This window comes from Triplophysa dalaica, chromosome 22 (assembly GCF_015846415.1).
Source record: "Triplophysa dalaica isolate WHDGS20190420 chromosome 22, ASM1584641v1, whole genome shotgun sequence".
NCBI lineage: Eukaryota > Metazoa > Chordata > Actinopteri > Cypriniformes > Nemacheilidae > Triplophysa > Triplophysa dalaica.
The window spans coordinates 2,293,946-2,320,169 of NC_079563.1; the positions used below are offsets into that span (position 1 = coordinate 2,293,946).

At 38.6% G+C, this 26,224-nt stretch overlaps 1 protein-coding gene across 3 annotated transcripts in view; it reads right to left on the reverse strand.

Moving 5' to 3' along the window:
• Nucleotides 1-4,395: 4,395 nt before the first annotated feature.
• The window catches only part of si:dkey-88l16.3 (prolow-density lipoprotein receptor-related protein 1), a 50,730-nt gene continuing 28,901 nt past the window's right edge, over nt 4,396-26,224 (reverse strand). For 2 of the 3 annotated variants that reach the window (XM_056735866.1, XM_056735864.1), the window contains 22 exons: nt 23,619-23,882; nt 23,328-23,543; nt 21,721-21,894; nt 21,435-21,635; nt 16,174-16,335; nt 15,869-16,084; nt 14,425-14,654; nt 13,917-14,052; nt 13,655-13,845; nt 12,860-13,046; nt 11,596-11,811; nt 10,490-10,673; nt 10,216-10,417; nt 9,510-9,674; nt 9,210-9,413; nt 8,126-8,672; nt 6,274-6,399; nt 5,943-6,050; nt 5,638-5,871; nt 5,110-5,386; nt 4,908-5,022; nt 4,396-4,456 (listed from right to left, as the gene is read on the reverse strand). In XM_056735866.1, the coding sequence (XP_056591844.1) occupies nt 4,415-4,456; nt 4,908-5,022; nt 5,110-5,386; nt 5,638-5,871; nt 5,943-6,050; nt 6,274-6,399; nt 8,126-8,672; nt 9,210-9,413; nt 9,510-9,674; nt 10,216-10,417; nt 10,490-10,673; nt 11,596-11,811; nt 12,860-13,046; nt 13,655-13,845; nt 13,917-14,052; nt 14,425-14,654; nt 15,869-16,084; nt 16,174-16,335; nt 21,435-21,635; nt 21,721-21,894; nt 23,328-23,543; nt 23,619-23,882 (4,397 nt within the window). In that variant the 3' untranslated portion in view covers nt 4,396-4,414. The remainder of the gene's footprint in view (nt 4,457-4,907; nt 5,023-5,109; nt 5,387-5,637; nt 5,872-5,942; nt 6,051-6,273; nt 6,400-8,125; nt 8,673-9,209; nt 9,414-9,509; nt 9,675-10,215; nt 10,418-10,489; nt 10,674-11,595; nt 11,812-12,859; nt 13,047-13,654; nt 13,846-13,916; nt 14,053-14,424; nt 14,655-15,868; nt 16,085-16,173; nt 16,336-21,434; nt 21,636-21,720; nt 21,895-23,327; nt 23,544-23,618; nt 23,883-26,224) is intronic. The other variant, XM_056735865.1, reaches the window with a different exon arrangement.

Genomic DNA, 26,224 nt, shown 5'->3' on the forward strand with positions numbered 1-26,224 from the left:
ATTTTTAATAGATTTTATTTTAATTACTTAAAGATTGTAGTGTGTGTGTGTGTGTCTTAGTCGTGTGGGTAGTTTAAGCTTGTGGGTTTAGTCTTTAAAAAGACTGTTGGGGTTTGTAGTAAAGGCCTATGTAAATCGAGATTGATAACAGACTAGCGAGAGCTGGCACAAGCGAACTTGGGAAGAGACTAGACCAGAGTGAATGGAGAGCTATGTCGTGAGTCAATTTAAATGCACTGATTTATTTTTGTGTGAGAGTGAGTGAACATTTGCATTTACAACCCGCTCTGTAAGCTAGGGCGGGAACGGCGGCGGCCATGCGCATGCGCGATTCATTCGCAGCCTGGACGCGAAGGGGTGTGTGTCTCCTCTCTGCTCTTGAGTGCTGCGTGAGGCTATTGAGAGACTGACCGCCTTGAAGTGCTTTTGGACGGGAGAGGGGCTCACGGCAGCACCCGCTGCTCGTTGTGCACAGTAGGCCTAACTGCAGAGTGATTCGTGCTTTCGAGTCTCCAAACATCACAAAAGTCTCCAAAAACACCAGTAAAATTCACTGGATTCGTCGCTTTGACAACAAAAAAAAGTCGCCAGGAGGATGATTTGTTTGTGTTATAATCAGTGCTTGAAGTGGGGGAAAAAGGTGGCGGTACTCTCTTTGCATTGGCCGATCCTTACATTTTTACAGTGAAACAAAACTTGGAGATATTGCTGTTACAACAATTTAGTGTTTTTTATTTATTAACAACATGAATGTATTTAAACATGGTTGTGTGTGCGTGGCTGCGTGTATTTCACAAAAACTAAACGAAAGCTTTAACTTTAGCCTATATTCTGACTAGTTTATTCGTTTTATATATATATAGGCTATATATATATAACTAAATACGACCTCATGTTTTATATGTTTGCAGCCTCTGAAACTTCCGTCCGTCATAAAAATTAATTCTGATGGTTCGATTTTCTGCATTTTTCGTATCCGTAGCAAATATTTTGAGGGGTGTTTTTGACAATTGAGAGCCACCAAATGACGAATATGGAAAAACGAATACGACAGTTTCGGACTCAGTAAGCGTGCAAGAACATTAAACTTTTGAGGCTTGCGCAGCTTCTTGAGGAGTCTATGAGCGCACCACACACAAATAAACTAAATTGACATACTGCAGTTAAATGTGGTGTTTTTATATTTATAACTTTTGAATGCAGTTCAGCAACATGCATCACACGACCTGACGACCAAGAGAGCTGACAATTGACCATCACTTAAATTACCATCACCTCACGATTGAAAATGTGACACTGATTTCATATGACACTTCAACAAACAAGTTATTAATATTAAGTCACTTACATTTTAGACGAAATAATGACTGTTTTGGTCTATTTTAGCAGCGAAAATAGATCCGATGAATCCAAACAAAGATCACAGCATAGCGCATCTCACAGCAACAATCAATCGTGTTTTGAATGATTCAGTGTTTTGAACGAATCGATTGAGTCATAGATTCAATAACCCATGCACAAACATCTGTCTCATTCTTAATGAATCGGCCGTTTGAACGTTTGAATGAACGACTCAATGACTCGCTTTATAAAACCGCTTTTCACCTGCTTTGCGCTCAATCAAATCTGTTCAAAACTCTTTTTTTTTAAATCAGTCCAAACACATTTAAATTTTTTATTTAGGAGTTATGTATATACAAAACTATAACTTTTTATGAAAGTATTTTTTTTTCAGTTTTTTTTTTCAGTTTTTTTTTTCTCCCATCCTGTAGCCTACTCGCGCCCCTCCCGGGAGAGTGTTCGGGGGCGCGCCCCACCGGTTGAGAACCAGTGCTTTGATGTATCCCATGGAGCCATGTGTGCCTTTAGACACGCAGCACTACGTTTTTCATATCGCATCTTCCTACTGTGAGGTATGCATAGACTATTCTTTATGGATTTGATGCTTTGTTTTTGTATTCTCTGAATTGTAATTCGCAAGAAACATTTACGTGACTAATAAATTGTCATGTTTTAATTTGTTCTGCATTATTCTGAGTTTATGAACTTTAGTAGATTCAAGATTCAAAGGAGCTTTATTGGCATGATAAAATAAAATTTACATTGCCAAAGCACAAGATTAAATATAAACATGCAGAAATACAGATTGAGATAAAAAATAAGAATAAAATTAAAAGTCTATAAGTAAAAATCTATATATATATATATATATATAATATATACACACATCTCAATATAAACAGAAAAAGAGTTTTATTAAAAGTTCTCAATGAGGGTGACAGGGTCAGTTTGTGTGTTTTGTCCTGTCAGTGTTGTGATGCTTGTTCTTCGGTCGTGGCAGGACTTGACATATCTTGCAGCAGGTTTGAGCTTCTTGAGTTTTCTCCCAGTATGTATGAGATCTTGTCCTTTTGTTGAAACTGGTCAAAGTCTTTGTGTAAGTTTGTAAACTGGGGGAAGAATGTTTCTCTGATGTGGGTGTAGTTGGGACAGGAGAGGATAAAGTGCAGCTCTTTTTCCACTTGATTGTGTGTGCAGTGTGGACACAGTCGCTCTTCTCTCGGTGTCCATGTGTGTCTGTGTCTGCCCGTCTCTACAGTGAGCTGGTGATCACTGAGTCTGTACATGCTCAACACTTTTCTTAGTTTAGGGTCTGATACGCTTGTGAGCTATTCTGACACTTTATATTATCAGTTTAGTGACAGATAGCATTCCAGTTTACTTTGCCTCTGCTGTTGCTTCTGTCCAGTGTTTGAGATATTTCTCTTTTTGTGTTTTGATCATTTGGTTTAGTCTGGCTGGGGTTTGGGGTTGACTTGGGCATGTTTGGGGTTGTAGAGTTAGTTGTGAGATCAGTGGGATGAAGGGGTTTCTCTCTGGGCTCAGCTCTTGATGACTTAACAGCGACACAGACACACTCCATCACAAAGCCTTCTTAAGGTGCGTGTAGAATTTTAAAGCTCTTTTTTGTATTTTAATGATTAGAGGATACAGTCCTAATTCTGCTCTGCAGGCGTTGTTTGGAGTTTTTCTCTGTACCCGTATAATGTTTTTACACATTTCTGTTTGCAGAATCTCTATTGGGTGTTTGTCCCATCTGGTGAACTCTTGGTTGGCGAGAGGACCCCAAACCTCATTTCCATACAGCGCGATTGGTTCTATAATTGATTGTATTATTTTCAGCCAGATTACGGTTGGGATGTCAATTTTGATATTCTTCTTGATTGACCTGAGAGACAAGGCACGAAGAGCCTTTTACGCATTCACAGCCTTGTTTAAGTTTCCGGTGTTACTAATGTTTATACAGAGATATGTGTAGTTCTTGGTGTGTTCTAGGGGCACGTTGTTTAGTTTGAAACGGTTATGTTGGTTTTGGCTACTGGGCTTTTTTTGGAATATCATGACTCAAGTCTTAAGGTTAACCGATAGGGCCCATGTTTGGCAGAAAGTGTGCAGGGTTATTAGTAAATAACGCTATATCCTTTGTTACTGCAAATCTACGTTACAGGTTAGTGACCGACTAAAATCCTGTATTAGGTGGAGCATTGGTGGAGGCCTAAGGTTCACCCTGAAGGCCTTTATGTTCAAAAATCGGATATAGGCAACAAATCAGAATTATGACCGTCCGTTTACTCGTACTTTCAGACGCATATCCGATTTATGTGCTTACACTTGCCAAACCATTGGAAAACATCGCGCATGCGTGAACGCGGGTTATTGAGCCAAGAATACTCTCTAGACATGATGGACGAACGCAAAATGTGCTTTATGTTAGCTCTGCAATATGACAAGTTCGCCAAACATTAAATTGATTTTGATGCGGAGAAACAGAGCCATCATTGCAGACTGCGCATATGCCTTCGTCTTTGATTTAACCGCATCCACACGTTCACCCTCCTAATCATACGTCATAAAACTGCGGACAAGTTACAAATTGTCGCAGTTTTATTTACCTACAGACCGCAATGCCTCAGTAAATCCGATCTGCCTTTTCATATGTTAGTTACATTGAAACATATCTGATTTATTTCCACATATGAATGAGGCCTGAAACTGATTTCGAAATATCCAAATTAAACGTTTTTTTCCCGTTTACACTATGATGGGTGATATCCGATCTGCGGAATTGCAATGGGTCACATTTAACTGTGACTGTAAACGTGGCATAAGAGATACATTTTTTAAGATCCAGTTTTAAGTAACGCTTCTAAAAAAAACCTCATTCTATCAATGTTAATGGTTTAATTTGTTCTAGAATCCATTCTCGAAATATAATTGTAACAAACAATTGTTATTTTAAAACGTTTGACTTTCACAATTAATAAAATATGAACATTTAAATAACATTTACAGATTTTTTGGAAAAAAATCAATCAACTTCTTTAGATGTCAATGCCTTTATTAGAAACAAAATTTAGCTGACAGCAGGTGTGGTGATAGCTGGGCTCATCGGATCCTACAGGAAAGAGAGTAAAGTATAATTTCTAAATAAACTTCCAAAAGACTTAAATTGTCAAGTCTCATTATTTGGAAAATCTAAACAAAAATGTATCAACTTTATGCAAAATACACATGTAAAGGACGTTGTTTCTTGTTTCCTGCTCCAAAAATGCCAAAATGCACTAAGATCAGTCCATACGATTAATTTGATAGATTTTCAATGATCACTTATATTACAGGTTATCGGTTCGCCTTCAAAAGACAGCGCATTAGTGAGCAAGTACATGACTGGTGTTTCATAGTGCTTTGAAATACAACTTTTTCTTGGACATGGGAAACATTTCTGTTTAGCTTTCTCATGCAAGTGTATCATCCAATTTTAGAATAACATAAGGATAAACCAACCGTGACAATTCTCATATTTGACACAAATTTACAATGTTGGATTTAGCTTAAAACCTGTGTACCTCTTCTGGATTGTACAGCTCATTAGCAAAGTTTTGAGAGAAGGTTGTGCACTCTTCCTTGTTAGTCACAAGCATTTCTTTATCCGTAGCATGTAGCCCAGCTGCATGCACCCTTCTGCAGAGATATTTGGGAGAAAGGCATGACATACAAGTGTCTGGTTTATAGAAATCAGCAATAATTATTTTAAAGTAATGGCAAAACCTCTTTTTCATGATCACAGCGGCAAGTAGGGCACCTCCAAAGAGAAAAGTCAGGGTCAGTGCAAGAGCTGTCCGACTTGAACCAGTGTTCTGACATAGATCCCCACTGTACCCCTTCTCACACTTGCACACGACCTCTCCCTTCACAGTTACACATTTACCATGCTTGCTGCATCGCTCCGCATCACAGGAGCGACTATCAAGGTTCTTGACCGAAACCTCTGTTTGAGTTGGGGAAAGTTCAGCTGTCCAAGGCCCAGATTTGGATTTGACACCACCTGGTTGGGTTTTTACAGAAACACCCATTAACATGCAAAGGAAGCCTAGTTCCAATCCCATAGAATTTTTATCCAAAATATCTTTGATTTTAATGCAAATGATTAATTAAAATCATCACTCATTTGCGATAAAATCAATGATTAATCACTTAAATGGCTCGCTGTCCATTAGGTACAAAAACATTTCCTGCATTGTTTATGATACATTTGGAAGCACAACACCAATGCTATAAAGACAGACAAACACTCACAGTCTTCATCTGAGCCATCCTGGCAGTCCGGGACTTGGTCACAGAACTTTGCAGCATGGATACACTTATGTCCGTCCCTGCATGCTTTACTGCCCGTGGGGCACTTGAGGTTGGACAAGCATTTTGTCCCATTTATGGAAAGGTAATCCCGTGCACACCGACAAGTACGTCCACTTGGATAGGGCAGGCAGAGGTGACTGCAGCCTCCATTGTTTTCAGAACAGAAATTGGTTCCTAGTGGGGAAAGAAGAGATGTAAATCAGACAAGAATTGTTGACTTCAGAGAAGGTTATAGACAGTGATACCTTTCTGGCTGGACTTGCTGTAAGCTTTCAATTCTACTATGTTTGTCTTGACCTCAAACCACATCTGCTTGGAGTTGAAGCCGTCAGTGTACCACACTTTAATTGTACCTGTTTCAGGGAGCAAGGATGAAGTTTTAATTTGCCCATCAAAACTACGTATTAAAACCACTCTTGAAAGGAACTTAATTGTATTAACAGACACAAATTGTATTGTTTTGTTTTTATTACCAAAAATATCATAAACAATGAGGACATAAAGGTCTTTTTATATCGAATTAAGAGACAGGAAGTTGGCAATACAATGCCATCCAGTGGTATCTGGGCAGATTACCATTTTCTAGGGTGACCCAGAAGATGATGTCCTCAATACGGGCAAATGACACAATGAAAGCAGGTCCAGTATTGTATTCCTTATAATTAGAGCCATCAATATCAATAGAGCTTATCGATCCAGCCCCTGTGAAATCAAAGACAGTTATAAGTGATCCATTTGTCTTAAAGAAATATTTGGTACATTATGGCCCGGTTTCACAGACAAGGCTTAAGGCTAGTCCCCAGGCTTAAATTAATGTTTGACCTGTCATAACTGGATATAACTTTCCCAAAATATCTCAAAGTATGTTAGTGCCCTTGTTTTGCCTCAAGGTGAAAGGCATTTTGTAAAAGCAACAAATATCTTAATTCAACAAAGGCATAGTCCTGGCTTAAGCCAAGTCATGTCTGTGAAACCAAGGCTATAAAAAAAAACAAGATTCAATGAATAGGGTGCAACCGTGATGTCGCATAACCTTCGGATTTTGATAGTTTATCTACAGTAGTTTTATTAATTCCTTTTAATTTTGAGGTTAGCTGAGTAAAGTTCAAAGTCCTGATTTATGCAATTCTTTTGCTTTAAAACTTTTTTAATATTTTGTTTAATATTTGACTGTTTTCATTAAAAATAAAATATATGTTAATTACTTTATCACTCAGCAGCACCCAGCTTTTGTTGGACCAAAATTTGGTTTCACATATTAAGCAGTTCACGCATAAATTGCACATCTTTCTATGAATAGATTACAAACACCCTATTAAAATAGTTTTATTTTTTATCTAATGTCATTATGGATTCAGTGTTTTTTGTTTTTACTACACAACAGTAATATTGCACTCCTACACCCCATCGAGATCCCTGCGTTCAGCAAACCAGCGGCGGGTTGTATTGCCTTCCCAAAAGGGCAGTAAATCGCTCTCCCGCTCTTTCTCATTCACAACTCCTTCCTGGTGGAACATTCTTCCTATCTCTGTCCGTTCAACCACATCTCTCACAACATTTAAAAAACTACTTAAAACCCATCTCTTTTGTGAATACTTGACAAACAAATGGGGAAAAAAAAAAAAATACACTAACCCTTTCTCTCAACAGGTAGTGGTCTAGCTTTTGTTGAAACCAGTAACTTTGTATTGGCACCTAATGTACTATGGCTCCTGTATGAACTTTCGCTTATTGCTCCTAAACTCTTTGTAAGTCGCTTTGGATAAAAGCGTCTGCTAAATGTCTAAATGTAAATGTAATATATATGCCCACATAAAAAATTTTTTTTTAGTATCCTGTAGTATTCAATCGAACTATAATACAATTCATTCTGTAATTTTCTCATGAAGTTTCAAAAAACATTCACAAGAACACGGTATAATGTACAACTACATTAATAAATGAAAAAAAAATCACTCGTAAACTATTGGTTATATTTACAGTCTCCTAAAATGTATGGTTTTTTTAAGGGATGTTACTTCGTGTATACTAGCCCATTTACTGCAAATGATGAAATATATGATAGTTTTGTCATGTGGGTATATCATAATTTTTTTAAGTTAACAGGACTTATTTTAATGGGTCATCGCAAATACCTGCGTGTTTGACAGTTGCGTTTCTCAAATAGTAAGGCAGATTACATTTTTAAACTAAATCAAGTAAATAATTATTGAATTGTATAGCACAATTTAAATGTCGTTAGCTTTCCAGCCCTACCTTGTGAAGATTCTAAATCTACCAGATTTTGTACCATTTATTTACACAGCAAACTCCGTTTTTATGCCAGGATTCCACAATTCCGTTCACGGAAATCATAATGCCCTAAACTTCTGATCTATTCATAGAAAGTTCTCTGTGTTTAAATGAAAGCCAAAACGAAATGACACACCGGTATCTGCCCAGTACAGCGCGGTTCCGGTGTCTGAAAACGCAAGTGAAATGGGCATCTTGGCTTTACTCCACAGCAGCGTGCGATTGCTCCCATCCATGTGTGCGCAGTCCACCTGTGGTAGAAGCTCAGATCCCCTCCGGCTGACTGCAGTGAAACACAGCCTACCTGTTGGAGGGTGTAAAGCAATGGAGATCGTCTCCTGAAGTTCACCCTGCAGGACTAGCAAAGTGTATTTTCCTCCGGGAGACGTAACGTAAAGCTGAGGACTCCTGATGCTGCTCCAGTAGAGGTTATCCGAAACCCAGTCCACAGCTAAAGCCGTCACCAGGTCTCCTTTGAGCTGTAGTAAGTGTCCTGCTGCTCTGAAGCCAGAGCTACTTAGTTTCAGCTTGGCTACAGAACCCTGAACAGCATCGGCAAGGAAAACAGTGCGGTCTTTGAGAAGCAGGTCAAAGTTAGATGCCTCATTAACGCTGCGGAGAGCAAAAGCACGGTGCACCGGCCAATTCTTCAACCCAGTCTCTTGCAGGCTTTGTGTGAAGATCTGTGTGGGGACAAAGACAATAAGGCTGGGATGATTTGTTGTTGCAGAATGCTTTAAAAATGACTTATTCTGGCTCCCAAATACTGATGTATTTTGACAAGCAGAAATTTAGGTCAGTCATTATCAATTCTGGTCCTGGGGATGCCCATAGCACTGCAGATGTCTCTTTAAAATAGTAGTTCTCCCAAAAATGAACATTTTCATAACTTACTCACCCACTTACTGACATTCTCTTCTGCCAAACACAAAAGATGATTTCGTAAAAAAACATGGTAAAACCCAGAATTGTCACAGTGGTTTTGTGTCCATACAAATATCTTCTTGTGTTCCACAGAAGAATGTATCACACACTTAAAAGTGCTGGGTTGTTTAGAGCGTACACAACTTTTAAAGGACATGAGGATTTTTTTATTAACTATATGTTAATCACGGCTGATACAAATAATCAGCTTGTTAGCAGAAACGCTACGAACTCTATCAGTGACAGTTAAAACATGCATTTTACAACTACCCCACAATCTATTCCTCTCCATTCACCTGAGTGATCATGGTAGGTGATAAAAGTAGAAGGAAAGATGAGGACTCGACAAAAGAGGAACAGGTGAGTTCGTCTGCTGCCAGCAAGAGTCCTGCTGGGCAGCGGCATACAGCTTTAAGCCCTGGAGCAAGCAGACACGTGTGGGAACATTTCAGTCTCTCACAGGGGCTTGTCACATTGGGCTGTAGAAAGGGGTGGACAACCTAGACAAATGACAAAGATATACATTGTGCTAAAGGAAGGCGAGATAACTATAGAAATAACCAATGTTGTAAAGTATGTACAGTATGCATACTCACTTTGAGACTGAATGGCTGACTTGGTCTTTTAAGAACAACTTTACGGTTCTTGCCAGTGAGCTTGTTGGCCCCTTGAATGGATCTTCTACGGGTATCGGACCAATAAACAAAGTCATTAAACACAGCTACAGAGAAGGGACTGGCCATCTCCGATAGTTGTAGCACCTGTAAACAGACGTCATGGAATAGGAATAGGGAATAGGGCTCATGACTAATGGACTACTTTTATGATCCTTAACAGCTCCAGACCCCATTGAGAAAGAGAACTCTTATATTCCACCAAAGGTGAAACATGTTTGGATTGAAACAAAGATAAATGCATTTTTTATTTTGTTTAAGATAAAGACTTGAACCCTATAACAACATCGTATAGCATGCACAATGATATGTGGTATATTCTAGCCTCATGTGCTGCAAATTTCCCATTTTACACATAAGCCCTGTAAATTTAAATAAGCGGATGAAAAATGAAACATGACATCTAAAGAAAATTGTATGAAGAAATACAGTAGATCTCTTTTAGAGCACTTTCATTTTAGTTGTGGCTCAGAATAAGCTCGCTCTTCAATTTAGAACTTTTTTTTGAATTTATTATTACAGTTATCGTTGTTGTCCTTGTGTGCAAAAGCCTTTAAGTTAATGCATCAGAGTTCTTGATGATTTTAAAACAAAAGCACACCAATGTAAACATAAAATAATTAATTACCCTCATGTTCTCTCCATCCAGTGTGGCTGAGCCAATATATTTGAGTTTCTCATCAGTCCAATAAAGTCTGTCAGTCAAGATATCCACAGTGATGCTGATAGGCCAGCTTAAACCATGATTTATCACCACCTTCCTCTCCGAACCATCCATGCTAGACCGCTCAATCTGTGATCTAACTCCAATCTCGGACCAGAACATCATCCTGGAAGCACATATCCATTCTATAATGTTAACAGTTGGGAGATAAAAACACCACCACCTTGGTTATATGTACCCTTTCTGCGGCAGAAGCACAAGTGAGCGAGGCTGCTCCAAATCTTCATCCAGAATTACAGTGTAATTTTGTGGTGCTACAATGCTGCTGCCCAGTCTCACTGCCAAAATCTGACCAGCGGCACCATCTACCCAGTAAAGGTTCCTTCCAATCCAGTCGACAGCAATGGAGTCTGACTTCACTCCTGAACAAGCAAATGTTTTTAAATGGAGCAATTCTCTGCCAGGGCTGAAACAACATCTGAAAACTAGACTAGAAATTGGGACGTGTGCTTGTTACCCTGATAGCACACATACATCTGGCTTACGTCTATTTGACGTCTGCATTTACATCTGCAAGACATCTACAATGCATTGTGTGCTCATCTGCAATACGTCTCGGAGATGTCTGCTGTCAGACGTCATATAGACATCTAGAAGATGTCTGTGAGATGTTTATGATTTAGAATGGATGTAAAGCTATTCTTTCAAAGATATTTAGAAGACGTTTTTATGCAGCAGATCTTTAGCAGACGTATTACAGACGTTTAGACGTCTCGGAGACGTATTGCAGACGTCTTGCAGATGTAAATGCAGACACCAAATAGATAGTTACCCAGATAGCACAATCCATCTGGTTTACAAGTTACAAGTGTCCATTGGCGAGGTGCAAAGCAGGGGCTAGGCCATTCTGAGAGGTAGTTAGTGGGATGCTAATAAGTTGTGGGGGTGTTGTGAGAGGTTAATAAGAAGCTAAGCAAAAATGCTAAGGAATTGCTGCAGCATTCCGATAGATTAGCTGTGTCCGAATTCAAAGGCTGCGTTTCAAGAACGATTGAGTCATAGCAGCGCAACTGCAAACTGGTAAGGCTGTCCCAAAAATGCATCCTTCGTTTCTCGTGAAATGAAGGACCCATCAGATGTATCCTTCAAGGCCTAGGCGATCCCAAGAATCAATGCTGCAGCCTTCAAATAGGGTCACAGCTGTTGTCTGTGGTATGCCAAGCAGGTGCTAGGTCATTCGGAGAAGTATTTAACGGGATGCTAATCAGTGCTAATGTGTTGTGAGAGGTTGTTAGCCTGTTGCTATGCATTTGCTGGAGTGTTTTTTGCGCCATCTTTCTTTACCTTTGACAATTGTGCCAATTTTGTTCTTTTCTCCATGGAAGGCATATTTGATGCTCGCTTCCTCAAGACTGACCCAGTACACGCATCTCTCCTTTTGGTCGTAGTCCAGAGAGAAGATGGACTTATGCCCTGGTGTTATAAGAGCATGAATACTGAAGCTCCGCAGACCCAAACTCAACAACTCGTACTGCCCAGAAACCAGGAGACTAGGCTCCTCTGCATGCAAAACAATCCACATCACAATTTTCACAAAAGAAATGGTGTAAAAGGCCACTTTAAAAATTACACATTGAATGAATATTGATTTGAAAAACATTAATATACCCACCGTGATATCAACAACAATTTAAAGCGATAGGTCAGAGGAAAAAATAAATTACTGAACGTTTTTACTCGCCTTCAAGGCATCTTCGGTGTATATAACTTCTTTCAGATGAATTCAGATGAATACAGTCAGTTATAATACCAATAATCCTTGCTCTTCTTCGCTTTTAAATGGGAGTAAATAGGGGATGAGATTTTGATGCTACAAAGTGCATCCATCGATCCCACCTTTCAACCCTCTCCATGGGGTTAATAAAGGCCATATGAATATTTCTGTTAAACAAACGGATCGATTCGGTTCATATTGACAACTTTATAAACTGTATTGTCAAACTTTTGTTATTGTGCACTTGAGTGGCAATCCAGCAAATGAGGCAAATGTGTCAAGTTCCAGTGACTAATGTGCCAGCGTAGAGGACATTGCAAAAAAAAAAAACAGAACTTACAACAACACCTGCGTCATTTGCCTAAATGCCACTCTCCCGCTACATGCATGCACAGCAGATGGTTGACTTAAATTAGACAATAGAGTTAATCAAGTTGCTCAAAGTTGTCAAACAAAGTTGCAAACAATTTGCTTCAAAAGGCTTTCATTTACCCTATGGTGGCATGAGAAGCAGTTTTTTGATCGATGGATGCACTTTTTGAAGCTTTAAAATGGGGATGAATGAGGCATGAGATTTCTAAGCTTGGAAGAGCCAGAACAAATGATATTATAACTCCGACTGTATTCATCTGAAAGAAGAAAATCATATACACCAAGGATGACTTGAGGGTGTACAAAACATTGGGTAATTGGTTTTGCTTCCGAACTATCCCTTTAGTTGTGTAGATATAATATACATACAACATATTACCTAAAAGAAAACTGCAGCCACAAATGTTGTTTGCCCTGATAAAATGCATTCTATGGTGCAAACAAGCTGCTGCTGTCTGATACCTGAGGTCTTGCAGCTCTGACCGTCTGGTTCTAGTATATATTCAGGATGGCACTGACACAGGTAGGAACCCAGGGTATTGAGGCAGTTATGACTACAGACATCAGGCTGAATCTCTGTGCATTCATCGATATCAGTGCAGTTTAAACCATCAGAATGGAGCCTAAAACCAATCTTACAGCCACATCTCTGGAAATACAAAAAAGCTTTCAACATACATTGAATTTTTATCATCTCTCACATTTGGCATTTTATGTAATGGGGGCAGGCTTGCCATTTAAAAATTTGCACATCCACACACCACACCTTCAGCACATGTGTTGCATAGTCTACTTTGATGAAAAAATGTGTTCTGCCACTTCTGTACAGGTCGGTCTAAATAATCAGTTTCAGAGTTGATTCAGTGCGGACTTCAGACAATAGAATGTAAAGGGGAAAATACGTTGGAATCAAAGGACCTTAAGACAATTTTAGTTAAAGCACGCATTTCTGTATCATGCATTTTCATTTTGATACTATGTACAATTAACTTTTTGGTATATTGTAGTGTTTTTATAAATGACTTATCTGTGCTTCTTTATTTATTTATTTATTTACTTACATGCCCTCATAATCTAACTTTAACCTCAAATTGTCAATAATCTTATACATTTTTGATGGAAGTCCTGCCCTATGTATAGAGAGATACAATCTGACAGATGTCACAATGCATTTAGGTCAACTCTATAAACAGACCCATTTATATAAGCATCTGTTGCAAAGGCACTTTAAATTCAACGCAAGTAAAAAAGGTTCACCGCTCCATGTGGAGTACTGATGCAGTAGTGTTGGCACGACAGGCTGATACTAGAGCAGTTGTTCTTCATACACCCCAAACCCTCATCAGAACCGTCCACACAGTTAGGGACCCTGTTGCACACCAGGTCTGGTTGCACACATTCACCAATTCCACAACGAAACAAATGCGTTGGGCATTTCACTTGACCACCTAGAAAAAAAAGACCCCCTTGCACTTGACTTCCTGCCAGTATTTGTTGATTATAAATTCAAGAAACATACACTCACATCCAGACTCATCACTTCCATCATCACAGTCCTTCATGCCATCACATTTCCACATTTGCGGAATACACTGGATTTTAGATGCACATGACCACTGGAATTCTCCACACTCTAGTGGTGTCACTTCGCAGTTCTTGACAGGAAGAGAGAAACATTGTGGGATTGCAATTCACTACTGGATAAATTAATTCAGGTTCATCACCATTGTTTGTTTGAATAGTACAAACTTTTTAATCATCATTAATTTTACGAAACACCAACTGGTAACCCCTACCCCAAACCTTTGCATTTAGGTTAGTGCCTGTTCTGTGCTACCCTGTCACATTGGTTACCTAAACAATTCCCAGCGGTACAACCTGAGGGTAGGAAAATCTGACATGTAGCATAAATTGTCAGGACAGTGCTCTCTTTTTGAGCAGTACCAAAATTGGCAGTGGTTTTCTGTGGTGTGTGAATTAAACATTTGAACTTGTGAAAGGGCCATTAGGAGCTAGTGGATCCTCACCTTCTCATCAAACCCATCACTACAATCCTTATCTCCATCACAGAACCATTCTTTAAGCAAACACTGATGAGTGTGGGGGCAGAGCTGCTCCGCAGGACAGTGTGGGGGCTGAGGACAGCCCTTCTCATCTGAATGATCACGGCAGTCAGCATATCCATCACAGTGGAGAATCATGGCCACACACTGACCATTACTGCACTGGAAACGATCGTTCGGGCAGTGTTCAACTACTGCAAGATAAACCACACAAATTTTTTATCAAATACAATTTCCACATGCATATTTTCTGTACTGACTTGACAAAAAGCACACCGTTGACGTCTCTCTGGCTCTGCTTTAGTTAGGGCTCAAGTGCCTCCACCTGGACCCTATATGCAAAGCCCAATTGTTTTTTTCTCAGGATAAGGGGCATGCTGGAAGCTCTTGAAATGTGGCACAAACATCAGTCATCAATCATAAGGCCTGGGCAAAAACGTTATCATGCATTTGAGTGCATGTTCCATCAGTTCCACCACCAAGTAGCGATTGCACAGTGATACTCGGGTCAGTCGTTTCTGCTTGTGCTATATTTATTATATTTTAAGGGCCAAGCAACGAGGTACAGGCTAGAGGCCTATTGTTTCCTTAGGGTAATATTATTTAAGTTTTCGTGCATTTAAAGGCTCTTAACATACTCAAACTCTTGAAACTTGGCACTTATGTCCGTGTTATCAGCCATTCGGCCCAGCCAAAGGTTTGCATGTGGGTGTGGCAGGAGGGCTCTATAAATGTACAAGTCATTTTTAAGCATACAGTTCTCATCGACAATAACAACAGACACCCTTTAGCTACACCCAACTGGAAGTCTGCCATTTTGCAAACAGTTTATGCAGTGAAAACTCCTGGGTGATTCATGACGGCAACATGATAAAGATATTAAATATACTAAATTGCTGACAGATTTTAGATATGTCGAATAGTGTTTCCATGCCGAGGCAATACATTTATTGTGAATTCACGTAGACAGGAGGTGTTCTATACATCAGGACTTGCATGTCTAATGACGTTCATATTTTTTTCTACTTAAATTTTTTACTATGGTAGGCATTTAATTGAATTTTAATAAATTAACTAATACATATGTACTGCATGATTCTCATATCTATTATAACTAAAATATAACACCGAAAAGTCTACAGCGGTTGACATTTTATTCAACTGTATACATTGTCATAATGCCCAGCCCTGACGCTCATAGTACAATTAATTTATACTATAGTCTAATAAGTGTGGTAAATATAAGGCAGAGTCTATTTTATATAAGGGTATATTTAATTTATGATGTATTCGTAGTAAATGGAATAACTTCAAAACTTATGTAGGCTAGTTGCACGTCTTTGTCATAGCAAGATTTTGTCTGTGATCTTGAGCTTTAAAAGGTTGGTGATGACTGCTATTGACCTACCACAGCTATCTTCATCAGATCCATCCACACAGTCCTTCTCTCCATCACACAGGAACGCCTCAGGAATGCAACGGGTTCTGTTGTCACATGCATGGTTACACTCTTCGGAGAGTTTCACACAGTTTATTTCATCAGATCGGTCCTGACATTGTGGAGTGCCGTCACATACAAGCTTCAGATCTATACACTTCCGACCATGAGCACACTGGAACTGGCCTGATGGGGTAGATAGAATGATAGAAGTGGGGTAGTTTAATCTTTATAGAAAAATAAAAATAAATTGGTATTTATAAGATCTACTCTACCTTTTTTACATCTACGCTCACAGCCTCTCTCATCAGATCCATCTTTGCAATCTTTTTCTCCATCACAAACATGGCTGTACAAGACGCACTCTTTACCATCTTTACATGGTTTGGAACCCAGTGGACATCTCACTGGGGACGAAGCACTTGCAAGAACACGATCTGAAAAACAGTATAAATACTTGAAGAGGCTAATACTGTATAAAAGGGACAATTCAACAACATCAAAAATACTATTCTGTTTCAAAAGGAGAAACTAAGCAGGATGTCCAAACAGCTCTTTTTCCTTACAAGATCACAAGTCTTTATTTTTTTCTAATACTACTGTAGGCTAGTTGCACGACTATTCAAAGGAAATCAGAGCAGCTATGAGTATGAGAATAAAGTTTCACATGACAGCATTATTAAAACAATCTGCATTTACATGGATCTGGGTAAACCAAGAAAAACACTGCATGTTGCGCTGTGGAGAGTACATGCTTGCACACGCATATATGCATACCTTGTTTTAACGACAGTGTAAGCAGACTAATTTCCAGTCATATAACACCGTTTTGGTACTTCTATTTGCTGACCAAAAATCCTCCTTTTCCCACAATGTGAAGAGGATCTGTAATATCGCTGATTAAGCCAAAACAACTCCATAGTGTTATACAACCGGAAATTAGTCTGCAGACTAATCTGTCCATCCTGTGCACCTTGCTGCTGATTGGCACAAGATTGTTTTGGTACTCTGCCCAACTTCGATTTCTGAATCCCGCTCGTAAAAATACCCACGCGCATGTCATTAGTTTTAGGAAAACGCAGCCTTCAGAGTTTACTTGATAACGCCATGGTTTTCAAAAACGCGCACTGATAGTTTTCAAAAGTTTGCGTTTTCAGTACCCAAAACTCTGTTGTCGTGTAAATGAACAGTCAAAATGCATAAAAAGTTTTCAATTTTTAGACCACAATTCTTAGACCTGCAAGACCATTCTATATCTCTGCTAATTTTATTCTACCATTTCGCCTCATCTTAAAGTTTGGTACAGAGAAGGAGAAGATCGCAGATGGCAGAAGTATTAAATCAATGTAGAATCTAACATGTAAGATTTAACTAATTGTACAATGCCAAACAAGCACCTCCAAAACATACCAATAGAAATAGAAACCTGGCATGTCGCGCACATAAAATTTTATGTTTTGCATTTGCATTCTAAATGTGTGGGAATCAAAGAGATTCGACAGCTACAGCAGACGTGGCCTGAAATTTTGTCTAGTTTTTTCCTTTGGCTGGGCTTTGTATTTGACTATAGTCAGAATAAAATCGAAAAGACATCTTAATATTTTTCCCAGGAAATTTGTTCAATCCATGATATTACTGCAAGTGCTCTTCTGACTTGTTAATAATACAACCTGGCAACGCAAAAGTCATTGGATCGATCCCAGGGAACACACATACTGATAAAAGACATTTATACACTTATGAATTTAGCAGAAACTTTAAATGCACTGTAAATCACTTTGGATAAATGTAAATACCACAAAGTGCTTTTCATAAAGGGATATTTCAAAAGCAAAATATATTTTTTGCCTGTGAAAAAAAATTGCTTTACCATGCTTTATCAAGGCATCCTAGGTGTACCATATTTACAACGATTAACTATAATGTCTAATTTCCGTTATCCGTCAGCCCCACATGCACGAGGGTTTGATGTTCCTGCAAAGGACAGGATATTCCTCTTAAGCAGACGCAAAGATACTCCTCCCTTTATTAACCCCAAGGAGCTGTGTCGAGCAGTTCTTAGATCAATGGATGCACTTTTTTGAGCATCAAATCTCATTCTCCACTCACTCCCATTCTAATGCTTGGATGAGCCAATAATTTTTTTTTTTATCCGTCTGAAAGAAGAAAGTCATATACACATAGGATGCCTTGCAGAGGAGTAAAACATGGTGTACTTTTGTTAAGTCTGAAATATCTCTAACCCCAGGCTATCTTTGTTCTAAACCCCGCTTTTATCTCTGTTTCTCAACTTTATTTCGTTGCTAGACACCCCCCATCCAGTCACCAATGGTTGCTGCTGATGGTTTTGCCAGAAGTCACCAGGTCTCCATCGAAATGAATGGGATCATGTCGCTTTGTCGCTTGAAATGTGAATAGGGCATAAGGCAATTGAGGGTGGAGAAACTTCTCAAAGCAAAATATACAGGATGGCAGAATTATATTGTGTTTTCTTGACGTTTGCATTAACTTCATACTCTGGAGTGAGTCTGACAACATCTTTGTGTGAATTGGCCATTTCTCATTTAAAGTGGCAGTCCGCATGTTATCTTGAGGAAAAATGAGCTAAAACCAATTATTGAGCAAGTAAATGAAAGAATGGCGTTTACAACTGTGTCACTACCCTTGCAGAATTCTCCACGGAAAGCTTGGAATAATGGTTTGTAATTTGCCCTGTTGGGTCAACTTTCCCGGAGATCCTTATTTGGTGTCTTTCGTCTATGTGTCATGTCGTCACATTCGTACATCGAACGAAAAGGATCCGGCTGCTAGCCAGCACGTTGATGCTGCGTGTGATAGGCCATTTGTAACGTGTACTCGCAACTGTTGGGTAGGATTTCATACAACTTTTAGTATTATTTATTATTTTTATTATTTATTATTTATAGTACTTTTTTTAGCAGCGTTGACATCTGGGGTTTCATCAGATGTGAAAAATGAGAAGTACGAATTTGATGACAGTTTTCAAAGAAAAAGTGAAAGTGATTCTCATGCAAAAACAAGAATTAATATTGGCAAGGCATTTATTTTAAAGGTGGCCGTGAACTCTGATCTGAAAGGATTTAAATGCATGCAGGCAAGACATTTCAATAAATAAAAACCGTAGCTCCCTTTTGTTAATACAGACTGGTACAGTTTCATCAGTTGTTCTTTCGGTCTTTATGTCAAGTAGGATAAATGCAATTGAATCCCTATTTGCATGGGATTAGTATTATCTGGGGACCTCGTGTGATTTAGAAATGAGGGTTCACTAGCAAATATGTTTTGGTGCTCACAAACTGCTTAATTTCTGGACTGCTATATTAGATTTTTTCCCGAAAGTTTTTCAAAAGGAGGTTAAACCGGACCATAGCCTTACTTTTCTGGAAAACTCAGAAACACTACAACTTTCAATCTCTCAGCAAAGATCCTTAGTGAGTGGAACGACCTTAGCTAAGAAATCAATATTTTAAACTGGATGTTTTAAAGCCTGGCAACAAACTCATTAATGTCATAGAAATGGAGAATTTATGTCACACCGAGCCTGGACTTCATTGAGCCAGAATACGCTACTACTGTACTCTCTGTAATAAGTAGATGTCTGGAAGCTGTGGTTAAGTTCTGATCATAACCTGATTATTAGTATCCCTCCTTGCTCCTCAGTATAATCACAGATTTATTTTATTTATATTATTAATATGTATATAAACTAGTGGTTGGCCGTTAACGGCGTTGCGGAGACTTATCGCGCGATAAAAATGTTGCCATTAATCTATTCTCAAAGTTGGGTTGGGAGCTGGGTCTATACTACGCAAGCTATGATGACTTTCACCTTGATATTTTAGCGCGGATGTATACCTAGCTGAATTGCACTGTACCGGGCGAGAACGAGATTTTTCAACTCTCGTGATTCGCGCAATTCGCGTCATTCGCGCCACCTCATCTCATGACCAGGCTTCAAAAACTCAACAGGTAGTGGTCTAGCTTTAGTTGAAACCAGTAACTTTGTATTGAGATCTAATGTATTATGGCTCCTGTATGACATATCGCTTGTTGCTCCCTAACTATGTAATTTGCTTTGGATAAAAGCGTCTGCTAAATGACTAAATATAAATGTACTGTAGGAGCTCTTCCAGACTCAAGTACCACCTAAACGCAAAGCATCCCTTAGCTAATGCGGAAGGAAACAACTACATCTTATTGAACAATTTATTTTCATCACCAATTATCATAGTAGAACAGCTTTCTCAAGCAGTTTGTGATGCATTTTGGAAGCAGGAGATGAGCCCCTGGTCTAACGCCCACCTGGCTTGAGACACCCGTTCTCAAAGACTTACTTTTAGTCATTATTTGGGTAGCACACATATTCTGAATGCCTTCGGCAGAATTCAAATAAGCCATTTTAATCTAGATTAGATTAATCTTGGAATTAATCTAGATTAATCTTGGAATTAGATTAATTCCAAGATTAATCTAGATTAATTCCAAGATTAAAAAAAATTAATCTATGCCCACCACTAATATAAACATATATACTTATATATATTTTTTACGTTGTACTTTCTATTGGGGTGTCTGATTGTGTTGATTTTGTAAATCATCAAATTCAAATAAAAATAATATTAAAAATGATATTACCTCCCAAATCTGTATTTCATGTGGCGCGAATTAGCACGGATAAGTGAAGCCTGTGATTTTATTCTTAAGGATGTATATCCCAGATATGATGGCAAGGCAAGGCATAGCATATCGTATATATAGTTGAATGTACAATGATTTATGACCTTACTGGTCAGCATTTAAGACCCGTGTTCGGGGACCTTCTGTCCGGTTTGCATTACCGGGAGTTTCCATAAGAGATAAAACTGTAAAGAAATAAAACTCCCGGACAAAACTGCAGGTATGGAAATGACCCAGCACCCGAAATTATATCAGAACACTTCAACACATCCTCCATTTGCACTATTTGGGTCGATTTATGTTCTTATTCGTTTCGTGTTATATCATCTGCCATGTTATCGGTGTTTAATATGTGCTACTGGCGTACAGTGTCAAAACTACTTGAGACTACAGGAGTCTGTACCTTCCCAAAATTATATTGCTTTTAATGTTTTCTGTGCATAAGTTAATGTTGTATTTTTCTTTTCTTTTTCTTGTACGCTGCTGTGATGCAATGCACATTATAAAAAGTACTATAACAAAAAAAAATTGACATGGCTGTATTACAAAGATGGTATACGTCTCCGTCTACATTTAAACAATATAGGTACATATCAAATTTAAATATTGTGAATATTGTGAAAAAGGTAAATGAGTGACAAAAATATTGGCCTGTTTCACGATATTCAAATTTAAATGTGCTATAAAGTGCTGCACGTGTGTACAGGTACATTTGTGATGCTTTTTGGACCTTATCATAGTTTGGAAAGGAGCCATTTAAACATTCTGCTAATCATTGGCCGTCTTAAAACATTCCACTTTCGTTAACAATTATACTTCCCACCACTTGAGAACTTACAGCAGTTCTTCTCATCTGAGCCATCTCTGCAGTCAGGTTTCCCATCACAGAGATGTTGCTTCGTCAGACACACTTTTCCATCGCAACGCATGGCACAGCTGGGACACTGCATTTCATCTGATCCATCAGAGCAGTGTGAATAACCGTCACACACAAGGGCTTTCAGAATACATTGCCTTCTGTCCTTGCAGAGAAACTGACCTGATGCGATAAACATACTTGCTTTAGTCTTCAATCAGGCGCGAAATATAATATTCAATGATGGGATGCATATTTCACTTATTACCAGAGTCTGGACAAGTATATATGCAAGAACGCTCGTCGGATCCATCAGGGCAGTCTGTGTTTCCGTCACATAGCTGGGATTGTGCAAGGCATTTTGAAGTTTTCTGACACAGTACTGATGGAGCATTGCAAACAAGCTTGGTTGGTGTGTCCATGTGAGAACTTGTAACACGATCTGAAAAGTGATGGTAGTTTAGATTCATTGAAACTAGAAAAGAAATGAAAATCCACCCTTGCCCAACAATTTTAGGGTTTGTTGACATATGGTATAGAACTGTCACGGCAAAACTGACCAAAGGCATTTAAACACCGATTATTAGATCTGCGCTTGTGCATGTAATGGAGTAATTCCTGGTGCCGTTTTGACTGCTTTAAACAATTCATGAGGTCTTGGTAGTTTCACCAAGCTGAAAACTCAATCATATGCGAAAGCATACATTAAGCATAACACACAGCATTTTTTTTGGATGTCCAGTTAGGTCAACAAAACATACAAATATACAGCATAAAAGCTGACCAATCAGATTGCGACTATACTTATGCTCTTAGGTTTGGTATCTTTGGTTTGTGAACGCCAAGCGATCCAGGACAAACTGTATTTAAGGTCCAGACCAAAATAACCAAGGGAACCAAACGACAAATATAAGCACACCCTAAGGGGCGATTAACATTTTGCGTCTAAAACCGCTCTGAGAACGCGTGGTGCGCTGCTTTAGTCAAAACACCTGAAATGTTTAATTTTTCCATCTCCATGCGGCACCAACGAGTCTTGAAAAATGTGCGTACCACACCGTATGCGAGATGAAAGCTATCATGCAAACCCAGGTACGCACCAGGGAACCAAACCTGAGAGTACCTGAAGGAGGTGGTCTATCTTTTGCATACCAACTTTCTTCAAAATCTTTCATCTTTTGTTTTTAACCAAACAGCACTGGACCCCATTCGCTTTATTGTATGGGCACAAAACCAATGCGAATGAATGGGGTCCAGTTAACAAAGTATCTTTTGTCATCTCAAACCTACATGACTTCCGTAGAACACAAGAGGGTGAGTAAATGATGACAGAATTTAGATTTTTAGGGAAACTATCACTAAGGATCATTTGGTTCACCTACTCCGCATGTCTCCTGCTAAAGACGCTCAGGATAAAGAGCTGCAAATGACGAATAAGCGAATTTCACTACAACACTGCAAAAGAAAATGCAGTTAAGTATCTGCCATACTTAGTAGTCTATGTCCATGAATGTTCAAAAAAAGTTTAGGTACCTTCCTTATACGTTCATCAGGATGTCAAGAGATTTTCATAGTGAACAATGCTCCAATTCTAAAATTAATTCAGCTGGTGTGGATGCCAAGGCAACCTTTTGTATGTTATGAGCAGATTCTTGTGCAATGTTTTTTTTTTACTGTATATTTCAATATGCATACCCAGCTGGGATCAATTAAATCCATATTTAGCCTACTTCATAAATAAATGTTTATATTTATTTTAAAAATTATTGTCCGGACCTCCACTGGCAAGCAAATACAGAAACTGGACCTCCAAACTTTGACTGAATAACCGTGGTATGTTGGATCAACACTATTTGGCTGCTAGGGTGAACTTACCACAGTTTGCTTCATCAGTGGCATCCACACAGTCCTTCTCTCCATCACAGAGAAAGCTCTCAGGGATGCAGCGAGTTTTATTATCACAGCGGTGTTTGCAGTCATGCGAGCGAGTGAAACAGTCTGTTTCATCCGAACGATCCTGACATTGAGGTGTTCCATCACACACCAGCTTTTTGTCAATACACATCCGCCCATGAGCACAATGGAACTGATCTATGAGGAAACCTTTGGTTCAATGTCAATTGCACACAAACGGAGTGCCAAAGTTACAAATGTTTTAGGTTTTACCTGGTTTACACTGAAGTTCACAGTCATCTTCATCAGACCCATCTTTACAGTCAATCTCTCCATCACACACATGACTGTACAGGACACACTCATGGCCATCTTTACATGGTATAGATCCCACACGACACTTTAATGATGCAGTTGAGGTTGTAGGAGCCACAGTGGGACAGCTGACCTCGTCTGAACCATCAAGACAGTGAGAGTGACCATCACACACCAAATTTAACTCTACACACTTTCTTCTGTCCTTACACAGGAAGTCACCTACAACAGTGGAAAAAAGCACAATATGAACACTACATTATTAGGAGCATGTTCCTATTTCTAGTTTGGTTCTTTTGGTCAAGACAAAAAAAAATGTATTTAGTCCTGGTTCGCTAAGCATTCAGACTGGGCTTTAAACCGCAAACCTAAAGATATCGAACTGGCCAGCTTGCATAGAAAGTCTAAATGCTAGTTCAAGTTGAAACATGTTTGTGTGCGTGTGTGTGCGCGTGTATAGTAGAACACACACACACAACAATGATACCACTTTTGATTACTCATTTAGTAAAAAAAAAAAAGTTATTCGACTTGTTTTGAGTTATACAGTATCAGAAATATCGAAATAGTCACAGTACTCGGTTTTCACTGTTTATTTACAAAACATTTTCATTGAGGTAGTTTAATGTCTTTTTGTTTTACACTTCATGCATGTTTTTATAACTTTTTATTTTACCTTTATTATACAAGAGTTAGGGGGTCAATTTCAGTTTAAATTATTAGAAAAGTAAAAATATTTCCATTGAGCTAAATCAACCTAATTCAATGAATGCATATGTAGTCGTGAGCAATCAAAGCGATAATACGAAGCGCTTCAATAAGTTATTGCTTGGCAACTTTTTCTATGTGCACCTTCAGTGGCTGCAAAACATTTAAAAACGGCCTTATATAAATGTTCAGGTACTAGTTTTTGATAAAGCCTTGTTATAAGCTTGTTAAAAAACTGTGACAAAATAAGTTTAAGAGATGTAATAAAAATAAAGATTTAAGCTGAAAAATGAGTATACTCTTATATAGTGATTTGTATTTTGCCTACTAGCTGTGGGTTTTATGGATGTAATGTTGTAGATATTAATATGTAGATGTAATGTAAATATACTTCTACAGAGGGATAACCTTTTGTGTGCCTGATCAGCTGCATTTGGTGCCCTCATCAACACTACAGCTTTGTCCCAACACCCTCTGGGAAACATTTCCCTTAAACAGGGATGTGATCAGCCAAGGACAAAAAAAAGGAAGATTGCGCGCACCCTGCCCATCCTCCCCAAAGTAGTCTAACGATACATGATTAAAAAGAGCAACTGTTTGCCAAAAATATATTTCTCACAAAAAATTGCCAGTAAGAATTGGGTAATTATAAGTTTAAGTATTATTTCAAATGTTTATTTTAATTAATTTTAAAATAATTTTGTCAGCACTGTCTCCAGATGTCAGTCATAGCAAATTTTGTGCAAACCAATTTTGTAGGAGTTCAAAAAAAGTATGTGTTCTATACAATTCAATGTGGCAGACAGGAAGCATGGTGTAATATGACAACTCCGATATCAAACAACTCTTGAGCCCAAAAATATAATAACGTGAATTGAATACACTTCTGTTAATGTTATGAGCATTTTAATAAATGTAAAGTTATATAATGGCAAGATATATAATGTAAAGTTGTCAAGTCCTCTCAATAACATATCGCTACGAACCATGGCATGGTTCATCAAGGTACAGTGCATGTTCTCCAGTTCATGACTGCGATGACATGTACCAAGTTTCATGTCGATAAACGAAATTTTGGCAATGATACAGCCAGTGGCGTTGCTAGGCCCTTTTTAGGGGAGCCAAAGCCCCCCTAAAGTACTATCTTAGCCCCCCTAAAATATTGTGTGTAATGTAATCTGTACAAGAATTCGAGAACGCTTTATAGTTCCGTTTAAAACTCTTATTAAGAAAACGGCGTTAGGCTGCGTTATTTAGTGCATTCTTCAGTTCACACAGTAGCACATTGGAGTTAACATCAATAGCAGAGTAACGTTACAAGGTGTATTTATTAACATGACATCTGCATAAATGCATCTTAATATGATGTGGAAGCGATACAAGACCCATTCCCTTCCACTGTTTAAAAGTTGTATGTGCGTTCACCCCTCAACTATTTGTGAACGTTACCTCAAGCAAAATGAAAGCACTTAACACCAATGACGGCATACTTCCACGATCAAGATGACATTGTAGCGCACAGAAAGTGTCACTAATGATTATGTGCTATAGTTATAGAGAGTCGACGGTAGTTTTGACAGCTCCGGAAAGAGGACGGGCAGATAAGAGTTAATGTAGTTCAGCCCGGTGCAGCAGTGTTATTCATTGTTCTGAGTTCCGAGGAAATAAAAGTGTACCTAGAAGCTCTATGTCGTTTTTCAGACGCTTCAGTATTTTTATCATTAATTGAAAACATATTGTGGAGGTAATAGATGAACACGCAGTCATGCAGAGAGTGACAGCACTAGTGCTAATCAGAATTAATGGCAGGGAAACATATCAAGTTATTCTTACTAAATAATGATTCAGCAGTTGAT